The sequence below is a fragment of the Lonchura striata genome, chromosome 24 (assembly GCF_046129695.1).
Source record: "Lonchura striata isolate bLonStr1 chromosome 24, bLonStr1.mat, whole genome shotgun sequence".
Taxonomy (NCBI): Eukaryota; Metazoa; Chordata; class Aves; order Passeriformes; family Estrildidae; genus Lonchura; species Lonchura striata.
The window spans coordinates 1581895-1598981 of NC_134626.1; the positions used below are offsets into that span (position 1 = coordinate 1581895).

At 41.7% G+C, this 17087-nt stretch overlaps 1 protein-coding gene across 10 annotated transcripts in view; it reads left to right on the forward strand.

Annotated features, from left to right (window-relative positions):
- KIF1B (kinesin family member 1B) overlaps positions 1 to 17087 on the forward strand; it is a 78165-nt gene continuing 61078 nt past the window's right edge. For all 10 annotated transcript variants that reach the window (XM_021529815.2, XM_021529821.2, XM_021529818.2 and 7 more), the window contains exons 1-2: positions 1 to 223; positions 5205 to 5386. In XM_021529815.2, coding sequence (XP_021385490.2) covers positions 5281 to 5386 — 106 coding nt within the window. In that variant the 5' untranslated portion in view covers positions 1 to 223; positions 5205 to 5280. The remainder of the gene's footprint in view (positions 224 to 5204; positions 5387 to 17087) is intronic.

Consider the following 17087-nt stretch of genomic DNA (forward strand, 5'->3'; position numbering starts at 1 on the left):
CCCGCGGGGCGGGCGCTCCCCCCGCGCTCGGCAGTGCGGGAGCGGCGCTGGGCGAGCGCGGCGCCCGTTCCTCCCGGCGCGGCCTCGCTCTCCTCCTCCCCTTCCCGCTCCGTTCCCGGCCGCGGGGGGGTCTCCAGGCCTCGGTGGAGGCGGCGATGGGGATGGCCGGGTTTTTGTCGCTGCGCTGCCCCGCCGGCTGCTGACGCCGCACCGCCCGCGCCAGGTGAGGGGCTGCGCTGAGGGGCCTCTGCGCTGGCGGGGCCGGAGCGGGGCTGGTGCCGTAATGCGGAGGGGGAGGCGGCGATGCCGCCGTGCGCATCTGTGGGGCCCCGCGGAGGGCTGAGGCCGGGAGCGGGGGGGATGGACGGACGGATGGATGGGTAGACAGACGGAGGGATGGATGGATGCTTAGCGCTGGGTGCTCTGGAGCTGTCAGGGCAGCGGCGCAAGGGCGTGGGGCCCCGCTCGGCCTTGCCATCTGCCCGGTGCCATCTCCTCGTCCCCCGGGACGCTTCCCTCCCTTCCCTTCCCTTTCTTCCTTCCCTTCGTCTCCCTCCTTCCTTTTTCCCCGGGCGGCTCCTCGTGGGCTGGCTGCCGCCCGCCGCGCTCCCTTGGCTCGGATGGGCGGAGGCGGCGGCGCCGCTCGGGAGGGGCGCGCCCCGCGGGGCGGTGCGGGAGCGGCGCTCGGGGGCCCGGCCCGGCCCGGCACGGCACGGCACGGCACGGCACGGGCAGCCATGTTGGCACGATGAGCCGGCAATCCCCGTGCCCGGGCCGGGCCCGGCGCTCGGGGCCGCCGCCGCAGCGGGGCCATCGCCTGCGCTGGAGGATTCGCCAGAAGCAGATGGTGAACTTATGTCTGCTTTCTGGAATGTAAATGCGTTCATACCAAATTCTAAATTCTAGACGGGATTTCTCTTCGCTTCCAGCTCCTTCGGAGCTCAGTTCTTTTTGCTGTTGCACAATCCGCTGTTGGTAAATAGCCATGTGTGCATGTGATCAGGTTTCAGTGCCTCGCCAAGGTCTGCAGCGCTGTTCGATCTGGCATCTCCACCTGGTCCCGATATAGCAGAGCGTGTGTGTGAGTTCAGCTGGGGGATCATCATCACACTGTCAGCACTGCCCGAGCTTCATGCGGCACCTAAAATTGGCTCTGCTGGGGCCCCTTGGTCAGATACGCCTGCTGCCCCAAACAGCTGTTTTGCCAACTTTCCGTGTGCTAATCTCTGTCCTTGTTTTATTTCTTTAGAGCTCTTGCACTGATTAAGTTACAAGCCATTTTTTTGTTTCAAAGTTAGCACATTTTGTGATTGCAGATATGACACAGTTATCTGGTATATGATTAGTTCTCTTAAATAAAAGTGATTCTTTATTTATGATACCTGGTGGGTTTGGGTGGTTTTTTTTTTTTTGTTGAATGCAGTAATACAGATTTTGAATGTTGTTTTGTAACCACTTTGAGCTTGTTGCAGACTTCTCTGCATGTATAAATAATAATTTGAATCTAAATCCCTGCTCTGCTTGGAACTTTACTTAAATAAATAGCAATGTGTTCGTATTTTGACATTGCATAAAAACTGGTTTGCCAAAACTTTAAGATACATCCAAGTATTTCAAGTCTTAATGTTTATTCAGATATTTTTGTGAAAGCCCAGATCTAGTTGAGCCTGTGAAGGATGATTCATCAACACAATTGGGTTTGTCAGCTTGAATACCAATAAACACGAGATATTTTGATTATTTCTCTTAATGACACCTTTTAATATTAAAACCTCACCGTATGACTTACAGGATGGGTGTCTTTAGTTTCAAATAGTTGAAAAACTAGGATGTAGGATTTACTATTTGCTGATGAAGCTCACTAAACAACTCAAATGTCATCTACCACCTGTTTTGGAGCCATTGGTAGATCACCTCAAAGGCACACACGCAGTTCCCTTCTTGGTTCATGGCTGGATTCATGCAGACTGAACATTAAAAGAGACACAGCTAGTAGATTCCTTCCAAGACATTAGGGAGATGATTCATTCTAGCATGGATGGCAGCTTTCTAAGCCTCTAATGAACATTTTAAAAAATTGTCTTTTAAGAATATTGTTCTTCTAAATCTGTACCACAAACTGTATTGCACATTTTGCTTTTCTCTTTTCAAGTTATGTTTCCACTCTGTAGTCAGCGTTTTGTAGTAGGAAGTGGTACTACTGGTAAATGTGATCCCTGAAAAACCAGTTGCAGTTTATTATCTGTAATGCTGTGTAACTTGGGGCTCATTTTGCTTTATTTTACCATTCTGTGTGATGAGGGCAGTGCTACCTTTATAAATTGCTATGACCAGTTAAGATAACTGGTAAGTGAAAAAAACCTTCAAAACCCCAACAGCTTAAATGTATGGAAAGCTTGGCAAATTATGTTTGTTTTGGTCAATTTTCTTAATAAATTGCACAGTGAATTGATATTCAGAACATCTGAAATCCATGTGCAAATACGAGTAGGTGTTTTGCTTACTTCAGCTATGAAAAATAGCAGAGTTGAGAACAAAAGAGATTTTAAATGATACCACATTTGATTTTCCGTCAGCACAAAAGTTAGGGTTGGGAAAAATTGGTAACTGCAGAAGTCCAGCAGGTAGATTTTGATGTTGCAGATGATTTTGTGATCTGTTCTGTGAGAATCTCTTCACAGTTGAGTTTCAAACAAGTCTGTCATTTAGCCTAGTGCATATGGAGTCTCTGGAAATGTGACTTGCAGGCTTTCTTATTATGAATATTATGTTTAGAGATACTTGAGAACATAAATATATATATAAATATATATACATCATATATATATATATATATATATATATATATATATATAAATATATAAGTAGATGATTTCTTTCATCCCACTCTATATGTGAGCTTCCCAGATATATCTGCAGAAACTAATGCAGTGTTCTGAGAGTTGTTTTTATGAAAACATCAGAAAAAATTCTGTGTGGGACTCCACAGTAAGAAGGGAGGACAAACCCCCTGCATTTCATAAACAATATTGTAGAACACATTGGACAAATTAAATTGTGTCACTGTGAACTTGACAGAAATGGCCGTTTTGCACCTGACAGATTGTTAAATAGGGTTTCATAAACAGGGCTCAGCGTGGCCATGTACAGTGACATTGCTGTTCCTAGCAGCAGCCTTCAGGGTCGGTTGAATAATAGCTGTGGGATGTGTCGGGATTATCTTGTCACTTGGCTGTGGGGTGAGGGCTCAGGGACTTGTGCAAGGGGAGGGAGGAAGAGCCACAGCCACTGGCTGGGTTCTGGGGTGGAAGTTTATAAAGGACTGGGTGTTTGAGACTTTGTTCCACACAAAAGTTCCACAAAAGTAGGCACCTCTGAGAGAGAAAGTCTCCAGAACGACCCAGAACATCATGTGGATTCATTCCCAGTACTTTCCTGCACTGTGTTCAGGATTTATTGAAGCTTTTTAAAATTCCGTGCTAACCCCGAGCTGATGGTGTGGCTGTGTCATTAATCATTGCTGAACCAGTTTGCTGTACCAATGACATTGAGATTCAGTTGGCTTGCTCCTAAAGACATTCTTCTAGTCTGATGAGATACCTCAGGTACCTGTGAAAATAAGAAATACTTTAAATTGCTTTTACTTGGGGAAGTAATTTAATTTCTGCCTTTACCATGTGATGGCATTAATGAAGTATTGCAGTTTTATTAAAGACTTCTTGTACTGTGGGAAAATGTGTCATAATGTAAATTGAGCATATATAAGTACTTTTACCAGGTGTGGAACTTACTTTAGATCTGAAATGCATCTCCTTTATTTTCTGCTAGTAATTTCTGTACTTCTGTGATCACAAGCCCTGAAATGAGCATTTCCCCAGATATGTGGTGTATTGATAACCAGAGGAGATATCAGGATTCCTGGGTGCATGGTTGAGCAGAGTTGAGTTCTGCCCAGGGTCAGTCGGGTTCCAGATAGGAATGCCTGTGTTGAGTCAGACCAAGGATTAGTCCAGATCTGAGTCCTCTCTTCAGCAGTGGCCGCAGCAGATATTTAGGATATAAGGATAAATCAAACACAAACAATGTTTTCTCACTACAGTCATCTAGATTCTGTGTGTCTATGCCGTGGAAGCTTTCCTAGCCAAGGATAGGAGCTTTTTAGTAGAACTTATTCTTTGAATCTTGTTGTGTTTTGAGGCTGTTAGACTTCAGTACTGACCGTGTCCTGTGGCAGGAAGTTGGACTTCTCAGTAATGGATCAGCTGAAAACCTTTCTTCTAATGGAAAAGGCTGGTTGACACCAATACAATCAAACCAGTCTTTTGTAGCCCTACATTCCAACAATGTCTCAGACACGCCTTGAAGTTTGGATAGTGGGTGTCAGGGATAGTTCCCTGCAACGAAAGTGCTCCGTCATTTAGATGTGGTAGGATTTGAACAAGTATTTTGATAATGGAGATTAATTTAATGGTGGACATTTGCCTGAATGTAGATAGTAATATTTACCCTGAAGGCAATAATTCTTGATTCCTCCTTGTCCTTACAGTGTGTCCTTTAATCAGCAGATATGCAAGTAGTTGATGAGTTGTTATTTCCTTGGAGAAGAGGACTTTCCCAGGACTCCAAGAGGTTCTCTAAGGGTACACCCTTTTCTCTGGAGTCATATGTATTTAAAGTTAGTGTGCTGTGGCCCATGACACTTGGGTTAGTTTTAATATTATTGCTAAAGCATTGTGGCAGCAAGGATTGGCAGTGTGAGAGCCTGGGTATGGAGTATATAGTCATTGCCTCATGATGAAATTTAAGTAGCTATGTCTTTACTGCTAAAATTATCTTTGTTAGGTTAAGCCTAACACATGTTGTAACCAGATATTTATTTTGGTATTGGCATCCTTACTTTCTGGAAGAAAACCAAGTATTGGTTTTCTTCCAGAAAAGAAATGTATGAAATTGTGTGAAAACCAAATATTTGTACACTTCAAAAGAACTGCTTTAGTTGACAGAAACTTTTGACTAAGTAGACAGTGAACAGGTGCTGATAAATGTATTTCCAGTTCTGGCTTTGAAGTGACACCTTTTGGGGGTAAGGGAGGGTGATCAGCAAAGCAGAAATTGCATTTATGAAGTAACTTTGAACCTTCCTAATTTTATCAACATCTTGAATGTAATACCTGTAAATAACTAAATGATATTTTTCTCCTTAGAAAACACCAACAGGAAGGATAACTTGAAAGGCTCTTGGCCACTTTCAATTCCTTGACTGTACTGCCAGCAGCCAGGATGTCGGGGGCTTCAGTGAAGGTGGCTGTTCGGGTCCGGCCTTTCAATTCCCGAGAGACCAGCAAGGAGTCCAAATGTATCATCCAGATGCAAGGCAATTCAACCAGTAAGTTCATTTTAATTTTGTAAGAGTCTTTCTCTAGTCTCAAACTTTTGGCTTAAATATTTTCTTCTTTCAGACTGAGTACATTGTATCATCTAGAATTGATCTTTTATTTACTCTGCTTTTCTGAGGCTGTTATTACAAACTAGATTATCTCTGAATGTGACTAAAAAGTCTAAATCACAAGTATCTTGATTTTTATGGAGTTGTTCATGATGTTTGCATCTGCTGATCTGAAAATTCTACAGAAGGATTGAAGTACCAAAGTGAAAACCACTTCATGAACTTCAGTGTTTGGGAATATCATGTGGGTAGACAGATAGAAGGATACATTGCCACATGATAACTGTGGGGGTACGAGTCCTGCTTGGATCTGGTGCTTTAGTTCTTGGTGTGCTTATTCTGCAGTATGTGCTTTTGGCTAAGAACATAATTTGGGTGAGAAAGCTGAGATGAAAAGGGTATCAAGTTTTATGCTTTCCAGAGCGGACGTCTAAATGACAGCAAAATGACAGACTACGTAAAATCATCTTCTTTTCTAACCAATTAGAAGTATTAAGCTATATAATTGTTGTGAGTGTAATTTGGAGAACACTGTTCTGTGGGAAACTGTGTGTGGGCACACCTTTTTTGATTGTTGGGCAGGTTGTTTTTCATACTTGACGTCAAGGCAGTATTGACAGCATTTGAGGGAGTGGCGCTCTTCATCTGCAGACCAACAGCTCTGCCTATAAACTGCTCTTCTTGGGGCAGTTTCTCATTGTTAGGTAATCAAGTAGAGCCATCTTGTCTGCAGCTGTAGAAAGCAACACTCCAAGAGTACTGAGTTATTTCGCTGATTGCTTGAGTGTTTACTCATGCCTGTTAACACAAAGGAGGTTTCATACAGGCCTCTCCCATTTTTTTTAGCCAAGGTTGTATGTCAGCCTGCTTGTGCTTCTGCAATGGAATTTACATCCTGGTTGTGGTCACTTAAATTATATAGTGTTTATGGTTTCATTGGAAGCGAGGTGTCATAGAGAAGAGAGCTTGTTTTTTAGTGCAGAAAGTTCTTGTCTTTGGACCTTATGTGCAGTGCTACCCAAAGAAGCTTTTTTGTGATTGGATTTCAAAGTTTCCATTTAAGGTAGGGGTGGGAGGAGTTTGAAATCATCTCATGTAGAACAGCTGCTTGTATCCCATCATTGCATATCAGTGTAGAATGCAGGAACTGTAGACTTCATTACAGACATTTGTTATGGAAATTCCACCAAGCTCTGGGCTCCAGCAGCACCACTGGGTACCTCTGCAACAGCTTTTCTTGCTGCAGTCATCACAGCAGTAATTTTAGATGTTTAAGGTGTTTGAATTGCAGGAGCCTGTGGAAGCACCTTGTTCATGGCACAGCAGCAAGGGTGACCAGTCAGTGTCTGGCAGATTAGTTTGTCTGAGCTGGAGCTGTGGCCTGGACCAGGCACTGCTTCTGTTTCTGAATGCTAGAGCTGCACATCAGTTTCCAAGGAACTGCATCAGCCTGCAAGAGGTGGAAAATACTTCAGATTTATCTAATTGGAAATGTCTTTACAGAAATGACTTCTTTTGCTGTATTTTATACTCTGAAGTGCTCTAATCTGCAGCCTTTTATTTGAATGCTATGGCTCTGATCAAGCTGGGTGATGTGACAGATGGTTGGGTTTAAGTCATTGGGGACATTACAGGCTGTGAAGAGAATCATTGGTTGCAATAGTTAAACATTGTTACATTCTGTGTTTCCCTGTATTTCCATCTTAGAGGAGAAATACAAGAAAGCAATGGACAGAGGAGTAGTTTGAACAGAAGAGGATTGTATAATAAAGGATATGAATAAGGCATTGTTTGGTGGGGAAAAAAACAGCAGAAATCTTCTCTCCAAAGAATCTTCCTAACCAAGTTGTATGACACACATAACTTCCAGCTGAAATTCTTCAGCTGGTATGCCTTTAGGCTGTGTGTTGGATTTGGGGGGCATAAGTGCTGTTCTGCCAAAGATTCTTTCATTTTCATGATACTCAGTTTTTTGCAGCCCCGCAGTTACATTATTGAACTCCACATTAGTAAGCTCCAAACTTGCTGACTAAAAGCTGAGCACATAAAGTGACATTAGTGTCACTTTATCTGAGACTCATATCTGATGCAGCAATTTGAAAATAAAGGGAATTCAGTAGTAATTCTAGACTAAGGAGTTCCTGCTTCAGATGTGCCAGTGAAGTGATCAAGGTCTAGATATCTTGCCTCTGAGAAGGTTATTTTTTCACTTGTGCACTGATGAAGTTGACAGGAGGCAAACCTGAGAGGATGGTGATACACTGAGTAGGGACTATTTTAAGCCTCCAAGGCAGTTAAAGTACCCTTATCTTGGAATTAAAGCCTAATGGACTGTCGTGACACCGGATTGATGAGACAGTGTGAAGTCTGATAGCTGAGAAGGGATTTTGACAGTTACTTGAACTTTAATTCTGTATGTATTGATTGACCGTGCTGTTCTGCAAATCCTTGTGGGTCCTGCGTTTAAGCTTTGTCCAAGTCTGAGTTTTGTAAATGTGTTGGCAGAGACTACTGCATTACAGTGAAACTGAGGCAAAGTACTCAGAATTATGTTAAGGAAAACTGTATAAAGATACAGATAATAAAGTGTATGACAGGTGTACTTTATTTATTAATAGTTTTAGATGAATATGTGAAAAAAAGAAGTGTTTTTTGACATACATAATGAAGTAGGTTCTTGAAGTCAGAATGCCATCAGGCTTGTTGCCTGACATGCTGCTTTTGTTCGACAGTTTTTGTGTGAATTTGGCTGTTTATGGCTTTGGGGATTGCCTGTCATTCACAGGGTGCTTGCCAGCAAAGCAAAACGTCCCTCTGGGTTAGAAAGCTTATGCTCAATTTCAGTACACAGTTTCTTGCCTTAGAAGCAAAACAACATAATTTGCTTGTGCACTCCTACAGAATTTACTTGTTATCCTATCTGGCTTTAATGTCATTTCCTCCTAGGAGATCAAGACATTTAAACAAGATCCATAGTAGGTCTCTGTTTTTATAATTTCTCACTGTTTAGAAATGACAATGCACCTGAATACAGTTCTAGGTATGTCTTTATCTCAGAAAAAGAGAACTCATACTAAGATCTTTAGCCCATAATGTTAAGGACACTGTGTGTTACTGGGACTTACCTTTTTCTTCTGTGAGGATGCAAAATATGGGAATTTTGAAATCAATACTTGAACATCTTGTCTTTTTTTTTTTCTGTTCTACTATTATGCATCTTGCTCTTAAATTGTCAGTGTTTATGTCTTAAATAGATGTTTCAAAACTGGGATTCTGCAGTTGAGCTGAAGTCACGTGTGCTGACTGCATTAAGGGGCTGGAATTTGGCAGAAGGCCACTGCTGCTCGGATCATATCTATTTGCAGATGGGATCCATTTGAATGATGCTGCCAGAAGTTCTTCAGTGGGCACGGGAGAGGTGGGGGTAGGGGAAGAGAAGGTAATGGAGGAATCTTAGAGACAGGACAAGTTAGAAGCTGTAAAATTCTGCTAGTTAAGTTAACTTGGGAAGGCAAAATACTTTCCAAAGAAGAGGTAATGTCACCATCAAATTAGGAATTAAAAAACTCCATCAAAACAGTAACTGAGTGGGATTAATTTCAGAAAAGGCCTTCTTTTTAAATAATTATAACTTAGAAATCATCCTAATGAACATAAACTTTGTTTTCCAAAGCACCTGCTAAGCAAGTGAATTCAGTTGGCTGAAAGGATGTTTTCATTTGGAGTTCTGTTCTGAAGAGTATATTCTTTAAATTACTCAATAGGTGGCTTATCATGGCCAAACTCACAAGTGGCTTTTTGAAATTGATAATTAAGGTATAGATCATGCTTTTCAGGATATCTTGATTGAATATGTTTTGTCTTTAATTCCTGATATTTCCAGGTTTTTTTTCAGAAAGGTTTACACCAATGCCTCTTGCCCACAATGCATTATTAACAAGTATTAATTACTTATTACTGTCCAGTTAATTAATGCCTATTTTTGTGGCGAGTGGGAAAAAGATTCTGCAGTGTAATACATGAAAGCTGAGCTATAGACCTAAGAGTGTTTTGTGTGTCAGTAGTTCTTGTGCTCATTTTCTACGGGCTTTTCAGACGTAACAAATATAAACAACTTTGGCAGCTGCTGCCTTGGGTTATTGAGCTGAAAAAAGAAGCTGTTCTGTGCCTAAAGACTCCCCAAGCGTTGTGCTTTTTCTGGTTTGGCTTTTGTTTGTTTGAGGTATTTTTGTTTTGGTTTGGTTTTTAGGTTGGTTTGTTTTGTGTCTTTTTTTTTTTTTTTTTTTGTGGAAGTGATTTGATAATCTGGCCTGTAAATGTATGTAAATTATGCATAAATAAAACCAAATTAAATTGAAGCAGAGATTCAAACTAGTAGCTACAAGCCAGCATTTAGATACTAGTCACTAGCAAAGAGCCCAGCAGGCCTATTCTTTAAAAAAATCTAAATATGTGTATAAAAATGAAACAAAGAAATAAGGAAGTACTTTACATGGAATGTGTCTATTGCAATTGTGCACTAGATGAATGAAAATAGGGGTTAGCATCTTGTCTGTGCAAGTGACAGAGCAAACCAGAGTTCCCCAAGTATAGCTCAGCTGTGATTATTGTGTGTTCTGATTTGGCTGGGGCACAGCCCAGGTGTCCTGGCAGGGCTGAGGGCACCTGGATCCTCAGGTCAGCACTGAAATCACCTCTGGGGATTTTAGCTCAGCACTAGTCTCTGTGTTTCAGGAATGTTGGCAGGTTCTTTTGTGGCTGCTGAAGGTATTGGATGTTTAATAAAAATAGGCCTAGTGGAGTGGTCCCATCTGCCAGTAACAATAATCCCATCTGCTGCTGTGGACATATGGCTGTCAGCTTTTCATCCAGGCATCCTTGGCATCAGAAAACCTTGGTAAGACATTCTGGAGTTAATTTGTAGAGGTTGTACGGGGGAAAAGTGTATTTCTTCTAATATTGTTTTGTTGTTTGGGGTTTTTTTCTCCCTAAAGTGTATAAGCCTCAAATCTAGACTTAAATGTTCAAAGAAAAAAAAAAAAACAAACAAACAAATGCAGAAACATCTAATTTTCATTTCCCCTTTGTTTTGGTTATTTCTTTCCTTTTTTTTTTTTTTTCTCCTTTTAAGATGTGTTCTTCTTTATGCAGTTGTTCTGGGGCAAATTAAAAATGGGTGGAAAAGCAGGACTGAACTTAAAAGGCTTTTGATTTATTGCATGTTTGTCTAAATTAGTGGTACTTGAAATATAATACAAAAGTCAAAACTATTGAAAGGTTCATAGAGTAAGGTAACCTCATCAATAATTTAGCCATCTCATTTACTGAGATACTTTCAACTCTCAATCTGTCTTATGAAAATAATAATTTTAGATATCTCAGAAAAATAAGGATATTGCTTTTCTGATGCCTGTCAAAAAGCATTGGTTCTTAAACCATACAGCTTGGTTTTATTTTTTTGTTTTGTTTTGGTTTGGGTTTTTGTTTTTTTTTTTTTCCCTAAGTGTTTCTAGTGTTTTCTGCTGGTATCTTGCATGATGAGGTTGTCTTGGGCAAATAACCAGCATTGCAGGAATTTCACTTCACCCCTTCCCTGATTTTTCTGGTCTGTAAGTCCTTGTTAGTGGTGCAAGCTGAATGAATGCTTGTCAATATGATAATACTGCTGTGCACATGGTGGGTGTGTTATCAAAACAGGCTGTGTACGGGAAGATAAATGGTGTCACGTGGAGGATGCCTGAATGGTCTTGAGGTTGAGGTTTGAAAGACAAGTCAAAGAGGTCACAATAGCAGAGGTTACCCAAACCCTTCTGATGACTGTCCTCTTACCAATATGAGCATTACAGTTCTCTGTGTTTTGCAGCATTAGTGGTTTCTGTGTCCACAAGTCTGTCTTAGTCACTATCTCTGAATGCCCTGCAGTGTTGACAGCTCATATGTTTTGCTACAAGCCTGGAATGTTTTTTTTGAGAAGAAATAAAAATGTGGATTTTTAGGTGCTTGATTTTCCTTCTAAAGCCTTTCTCATGGTTGAATAAAAATAGCTTGAAGTGTTAATTCTGCACTGTTAAAATTTAGAGGCTGACTTTGGGGAGCTGGGGGAAGATGAACATTTAATGATCTTTAAATGCTAGAGATGCAAATGCTGGTTCTGGAGCGAGACTGTGGGATGATGACTCGGGTGTTCCAGATGATGTTAAATGCAGTTAGACTACATTATGTTAGCAAATTAGTATGGAACCATAGCAGAAGTATTGCTAATAAACCCTGAGCAGTTCTGGCAGTGGTGATTCTCCATGTGAAATGCTTCCCCTTCAGAATTAGTGCCCATTGACACAAAACTAGGCCTCTAGAGGTGATTCTTTTTATCAAATGCTTAAATAAACTGCCAGCTTTTTGTATGCAAGTAGGAGTAAAGAGAATGTAAATTGTTAATAGGAACTTCTATATTTTCATTAACTACACAAATTCTTCCAGAGACAACCATTGTTAAGAACTGACCAAACTGACTGAAGTAGTAGACTGAAATCCTTAAGACCTGGCTCCCCAATATTCCATCCAGTGACATGTGGTGTTCTCTTAACGTGTTGCTGGTGTGTGTCTGAAGGTGAAAATGGTCTCAGGGAGGCTTTGGTGATGTCAGGTCAGAGAAGGTGAAGGGAGATAGTGTTGTACCTGCCTTGAGGCAGAAGGCATGAGCCCAGAGCCCAGCTGGAGCACTGAGCCAGCCTCACACTCTGCTGTCTCCACCAGGGCATTCCCAGGCGGTCAGTCCATTGACAGGGCACGTTTGGGAATAGGTCTGGGTCATCCTTTCAGAGCAGAGCAGCCTGGTTCGGCTGGCTCCTGCCTGCTGCAGGGCCTGCTGGCGTGCTGTTCTCCAAGAACACCAGCTGGAGAGCTGTATTTATAGCTCCTGGATCTGTAAGAGCAGCTGAGGATGAGAGCAGCTTTCCAGCAGCTTCTGTGAGTGAAGGGTGGCCTTGCCCTGGTGCTGCCGAGCCTGACTCCCTCCCCCAGCCAACCTTTCTCCCAGTGCAGGGCTGGAATTCCACAGCAGGGAGAGAATCCGGTTGAATTCCAAATGAGCTGTTCTTAGCTTCTACTTGGTTTCCTTCCCTTTTAATGATTTGAAAAATGCAAACAATGCTTTGAAAAGCAAGCACTGCTTCATGAGCTGGAAGTGTCCATTTCCCTTCATTTATCTCCTATAATAACAGCCCTGAAAGTCTGTCTTATAAAAGCACTATGGCCATAGATCTGATTGCAGCGTATGCCTAGGAAAGAAGCCTGTATTAAACGTGTCTTTGTGGTGTTATTCACGTTCCAGCAAATAAAGAATGCCTGCTCCACCCTGCTCTCTGTAAGGAACATGTTCCCATTGTTGTCATTCTAGTCTACAGATGGTGCAGATATATTTTCCAGACCCATGTTTTTCAAGAGACTCTGGATTTAATGTTAATTTGGTCTTGTGGAATGAATTCTGAAAGCTCCAGATTTTTTTCATTGGATAAATTACTTATTCAAACATAATAAAACTACTGCTTATATTGATCCAAATAGAGCTTGAAAAAGGCATAGCAATTATTTTGTATTTTTCTCCCAGAAATTGCCCCTTCCAGAGTTCTGTCGAGACCAGAATGATTTTTGAAAATGTCTGTCTATTCCTTTACTAATGATTAAGGAGAGCAAAAGTGAAGACAGTGCTTTTCTTGGTAGCTGTTATCTCTGAGTGGTGGCATTTGGTAGGAATGTGTGCTTGAGCTAGAATAATGCTGCCACAGGGAGAATTGTTGAGGCTGGTGTTAAACGGTCTCTTAGTGAGAAGAAATCTAATTTTATTTCATATGTAGACATTAAAGAGGTTTTGTGCCCTCAGCATTGCCTGTTATGGTAGCAATACAGGAATGGCAGATGTTAACGACAAAGCAGGCTGTGTTGCAGATCTGGGAAGGTTGGTTTTTCCAGTTCCATACACGACTTTCATCATAATTGGATTTCATTTGTGATTAGGAATTGTTTGTTTGTTTGTTTTTGAAAAACCCTCAGCGTGTCTGTCCCTGCACCCCCCCCTTGCTAGCACAGCCTGCGTCCCAGCTAATCCCAGGATGAAGCCCAGGTTAATTCTGGCTGGGGGTGTTGATCTGCAGGGCAGGCTGCAGTTGGGCAGCTCTGTGGGCACCCGCGGTGACTAATGCGTGCCACGGCTGCTGGCAGCGAGCCCTGCAAGGTGGCTCTGGGCGCTGGCACAGGCGGGGCCGGGCACTGCTCGGACTCGACTTTAAACGCAGGGAGGGCGAGAGAATAATTGCAGCTCACCTCTGGAGAGCTCTGCGCTCTGCCTCTCTGTTCCGAGAGCTTTTCAGAAGGAATTGTGTGTGCTGGGCATCCCCAGATACTGAACTGCAGATAATTCCTAATCTGGCGAATTTGTGACAAACTGAGGAGGAGCACTGCCTGGGATGAGAGCAGAGCAGGCTTGGGCTGCAAATTCAGTGGCATAATCTGATAGGAGTTTGGAGTGGTTAAGAAGCAATTCTAGTCATTCTTTGTGCCTGCAAAAATATTTATGTGACTGAGTGGATGGGAATGGAATGAGGGGGCTGATCTTGGCTGAGTTCCCTTGCTTTTGTGGATTTTTTTTCTCTCCCCTTTGTAGGCTTCCCACTGTCTGTTTACTTGGTTAGTTTTAAAGGAGACTGGAAGTGTAAGTCCAGAAATGAAGGCTTGAAGTGGGAATGTGTTTGTGTGTGTTCAGAAAGGAGTGAGAAGACAGAATGCTGCTTCCAGTTGGAAATACCCTAGAAGATTTTAACTTTGCATCAGCTCTCGGCTGTGCTCCACACAAGGGTTATAATTGTAAAACAGAGTGCATATTTGACCCGTGCTTTTGGAATTTCAGCTTCAGAAATGAAAATTGCCTTATAAAGCAAAAAATTTGGGTGTCCAAAATGACAGTAGGAATGCAATATGGTATATACTATGAAATATATGGTACTATTTCAATAGTGGTCTCTCAAGTATTGCTACAGTGTTTGCTAAAAGCTAGGGATGAATTTGAGCTCACAGATTTGAAAAGTTGAAAGTATATGTTATTTTTGTGCTAGCTGATAAAGCAGATGGTGGATGGTATATAAAATGTTAATTAAGGAACAAGTGGGATGGACTGTGGAAATAGAAATGCCAAAAGATGAAGTTGCCTGTTTAAGTAAAGGTATGTTAAAATCCAAATGTTTTGTGGAGATTGGTCTGTTACTGTTGGCAGAGCACATCTAAAAGTATAATTCTTTCCTTTATTGTGCTCCTGCTTTCTCCTTTTATTCCTCTGTATTTCCCCTACTATGTACTTGGCCTGTACAAGGACCAATCAGTATTTGGGTCTTATATAATACTCAAAAAAATGAGATTATTTGGTGTGAAAATATTTCTTTTAAAACTGTGTGTACCCTTATCTTTTGGTCAGTGAGATATAAAATGTTTGTAGTTACAGGTATCAAAAATCCACCAAATTTAAACAGCTAAGCAGCTACAAAGACTTGTTTAAATTGCTTGAACTCCAGAGAATATGTGAATTACTCCTGCATAGAGAAACTTTGGATGGTGTGAAGCAGCTCAGCTTGGCTCACTGTAAGGGGAGACTCAGTTTTTAAATGCTGGCTCTGTCTCTAGGTGGGCATGGCAGTGGGTACTAAATCAGCTGCTTCACGTGGGTACTGCTGCAGAGCTGTTCACACAGTGTACTCCTGTTCAGCTCAGTTTATGACATGCAATTACTTTATATGTGTACAAAGGTAGAAAACAGATCTAAATATTATTTATTAAGGAGAAACTTACTATTAAAAATTCCCAGAAATTCATTATTCAAATAAAGAAAAGTAACAATATGGGCATTTATATCCCTCAGCCAAATCAATGACTTGTAGAAAATATTTTAATGCCATGAACATTCTCTTGCCTTTTTTTGGTTTTCCATTCCAAAGGTGAATGATAGGCATTAACCCCCACTTTGGTTGCTGCTCCCAGAAGAGGTTTCAGGCTCTGCAGCAGAGAATTATTATCTTCAGCTGTTTCATCCTTCTCACCTCAGGGTTCCAGGTGTGACCTGTTTGAGTAGCAGTGGTGTAGCAGGCAGTGGTTCTGTGAAATCTCCCTTCCAGTCTTTGGTGCAGAAAGCTTAGCTTGTGGAAAGCTAGAAGATACCCCATGACCTAATAAATTGGCTCTTGGTGAAGCAAGGGGCCTGAAAGAGGGATTTTCTCAGAAACTGGGTAACTCCAGCATTCAGAGCTGCTCCAGTGCCATGCTGATGGTAATTATAGCTGCAGCACAAAGCAGCAGTGTCAGTTTGCAAACAGAAGAGTTAATTGCCACATTGGACCTTTGAAATAGTAGATAAACAAATTTATTCTGTAAGATAAAAAGACTATTAATGCGTTCCTGCTGTGATTGTCTGCCTTATTGCCTTTCTCATTTCCTGAGGCTCTGTAATTAAACCATTAGTGTGTGGACCGTGCGGTGAGGCTGCTGTGGGGAGAGGAGATAGATGACAACCTTTTTCATGATTCACTAAGATAATTCATCTGGCCTTGCATGGTTTAAAAACCAAACAGAATAACTGAAAAGCTGTTTGTGGGTATTGGAGACACTGAGAACAGTCCTCTTTCCCTTGTTCAGCAGAAAATACAGCAGGCTGAGAAACATGGCACATAAAATCAGTGTTGCCAACTCAGTCTAATATCTGCATCCCCATTTCTTTTTTTCCCAATTTGGCACATGAAATTTTAGGATAAAGCTTACCTGTACTATAAGAAGTCTTCTAATTTCTTCAGAAATATGCATTAGCTTGCTTTAAAAGTAGCTAGATGTCATAGGTTTTCTTGTCCCTCTGAAGATAATGCATGGTGCAGTAGCTAACTTCAAGTGAGGTCAGTTATCTCTGTTTGAATTCCTTATTTCTTAGCTTGCCTCATCATCTTCCAGGTGTTTTACTCACATTATTACCTGCCTGATCACTGGTTTTAAACCCAGACCACATCAGACATCACTAATGCTGGCAGTACCCACCTGGTGATCTGTGTCCCAAATAAAGAAGGTTTCAGTCCAGCTGAAATCTGTTGAGATTGTAATCTTCTGTTTTCTCATCAGTCAACTCTGCTGAATTAATTTGTAGACTGAGGATTGTGAAAATGGAGGATGCAGCCTGCGTGCAAGAAACAGAAATAGGGATGAATAGACTTCAGGCTGAGTGCACAGGCTGTGTCTGGATCGCTGTGGAGAGGGGCAGCATGCAGAGTTCCTGGCAGCTGGGAGGTTTTCTCTGACCCTTTCCTGCTGCACTGGAAGGTTTTGGCCAGGCAGCTGCATTCCCAACCTCTGACAGAGCTGCTGTCCTGCACTCCTTTTCCTGATAGACTTCTCAAGATATGCTTTACAAAAGCATGCATCCTAAAAAGTGATTTTCAAAGTAGTGAGCTGGACATGGAAGTCTGTGTGAAGGGCTGAGGAAAATCTGTCTAAGAAAATAACAATAACAACAACAACAGTGGTTTAAAAAGAGAAAAAAAGGAGCTGAATAGAATGACTTGCATAATTACAGAGCCTGAACTTTATTTTTCTCCAATGTCATGGATCAAGTTTATGC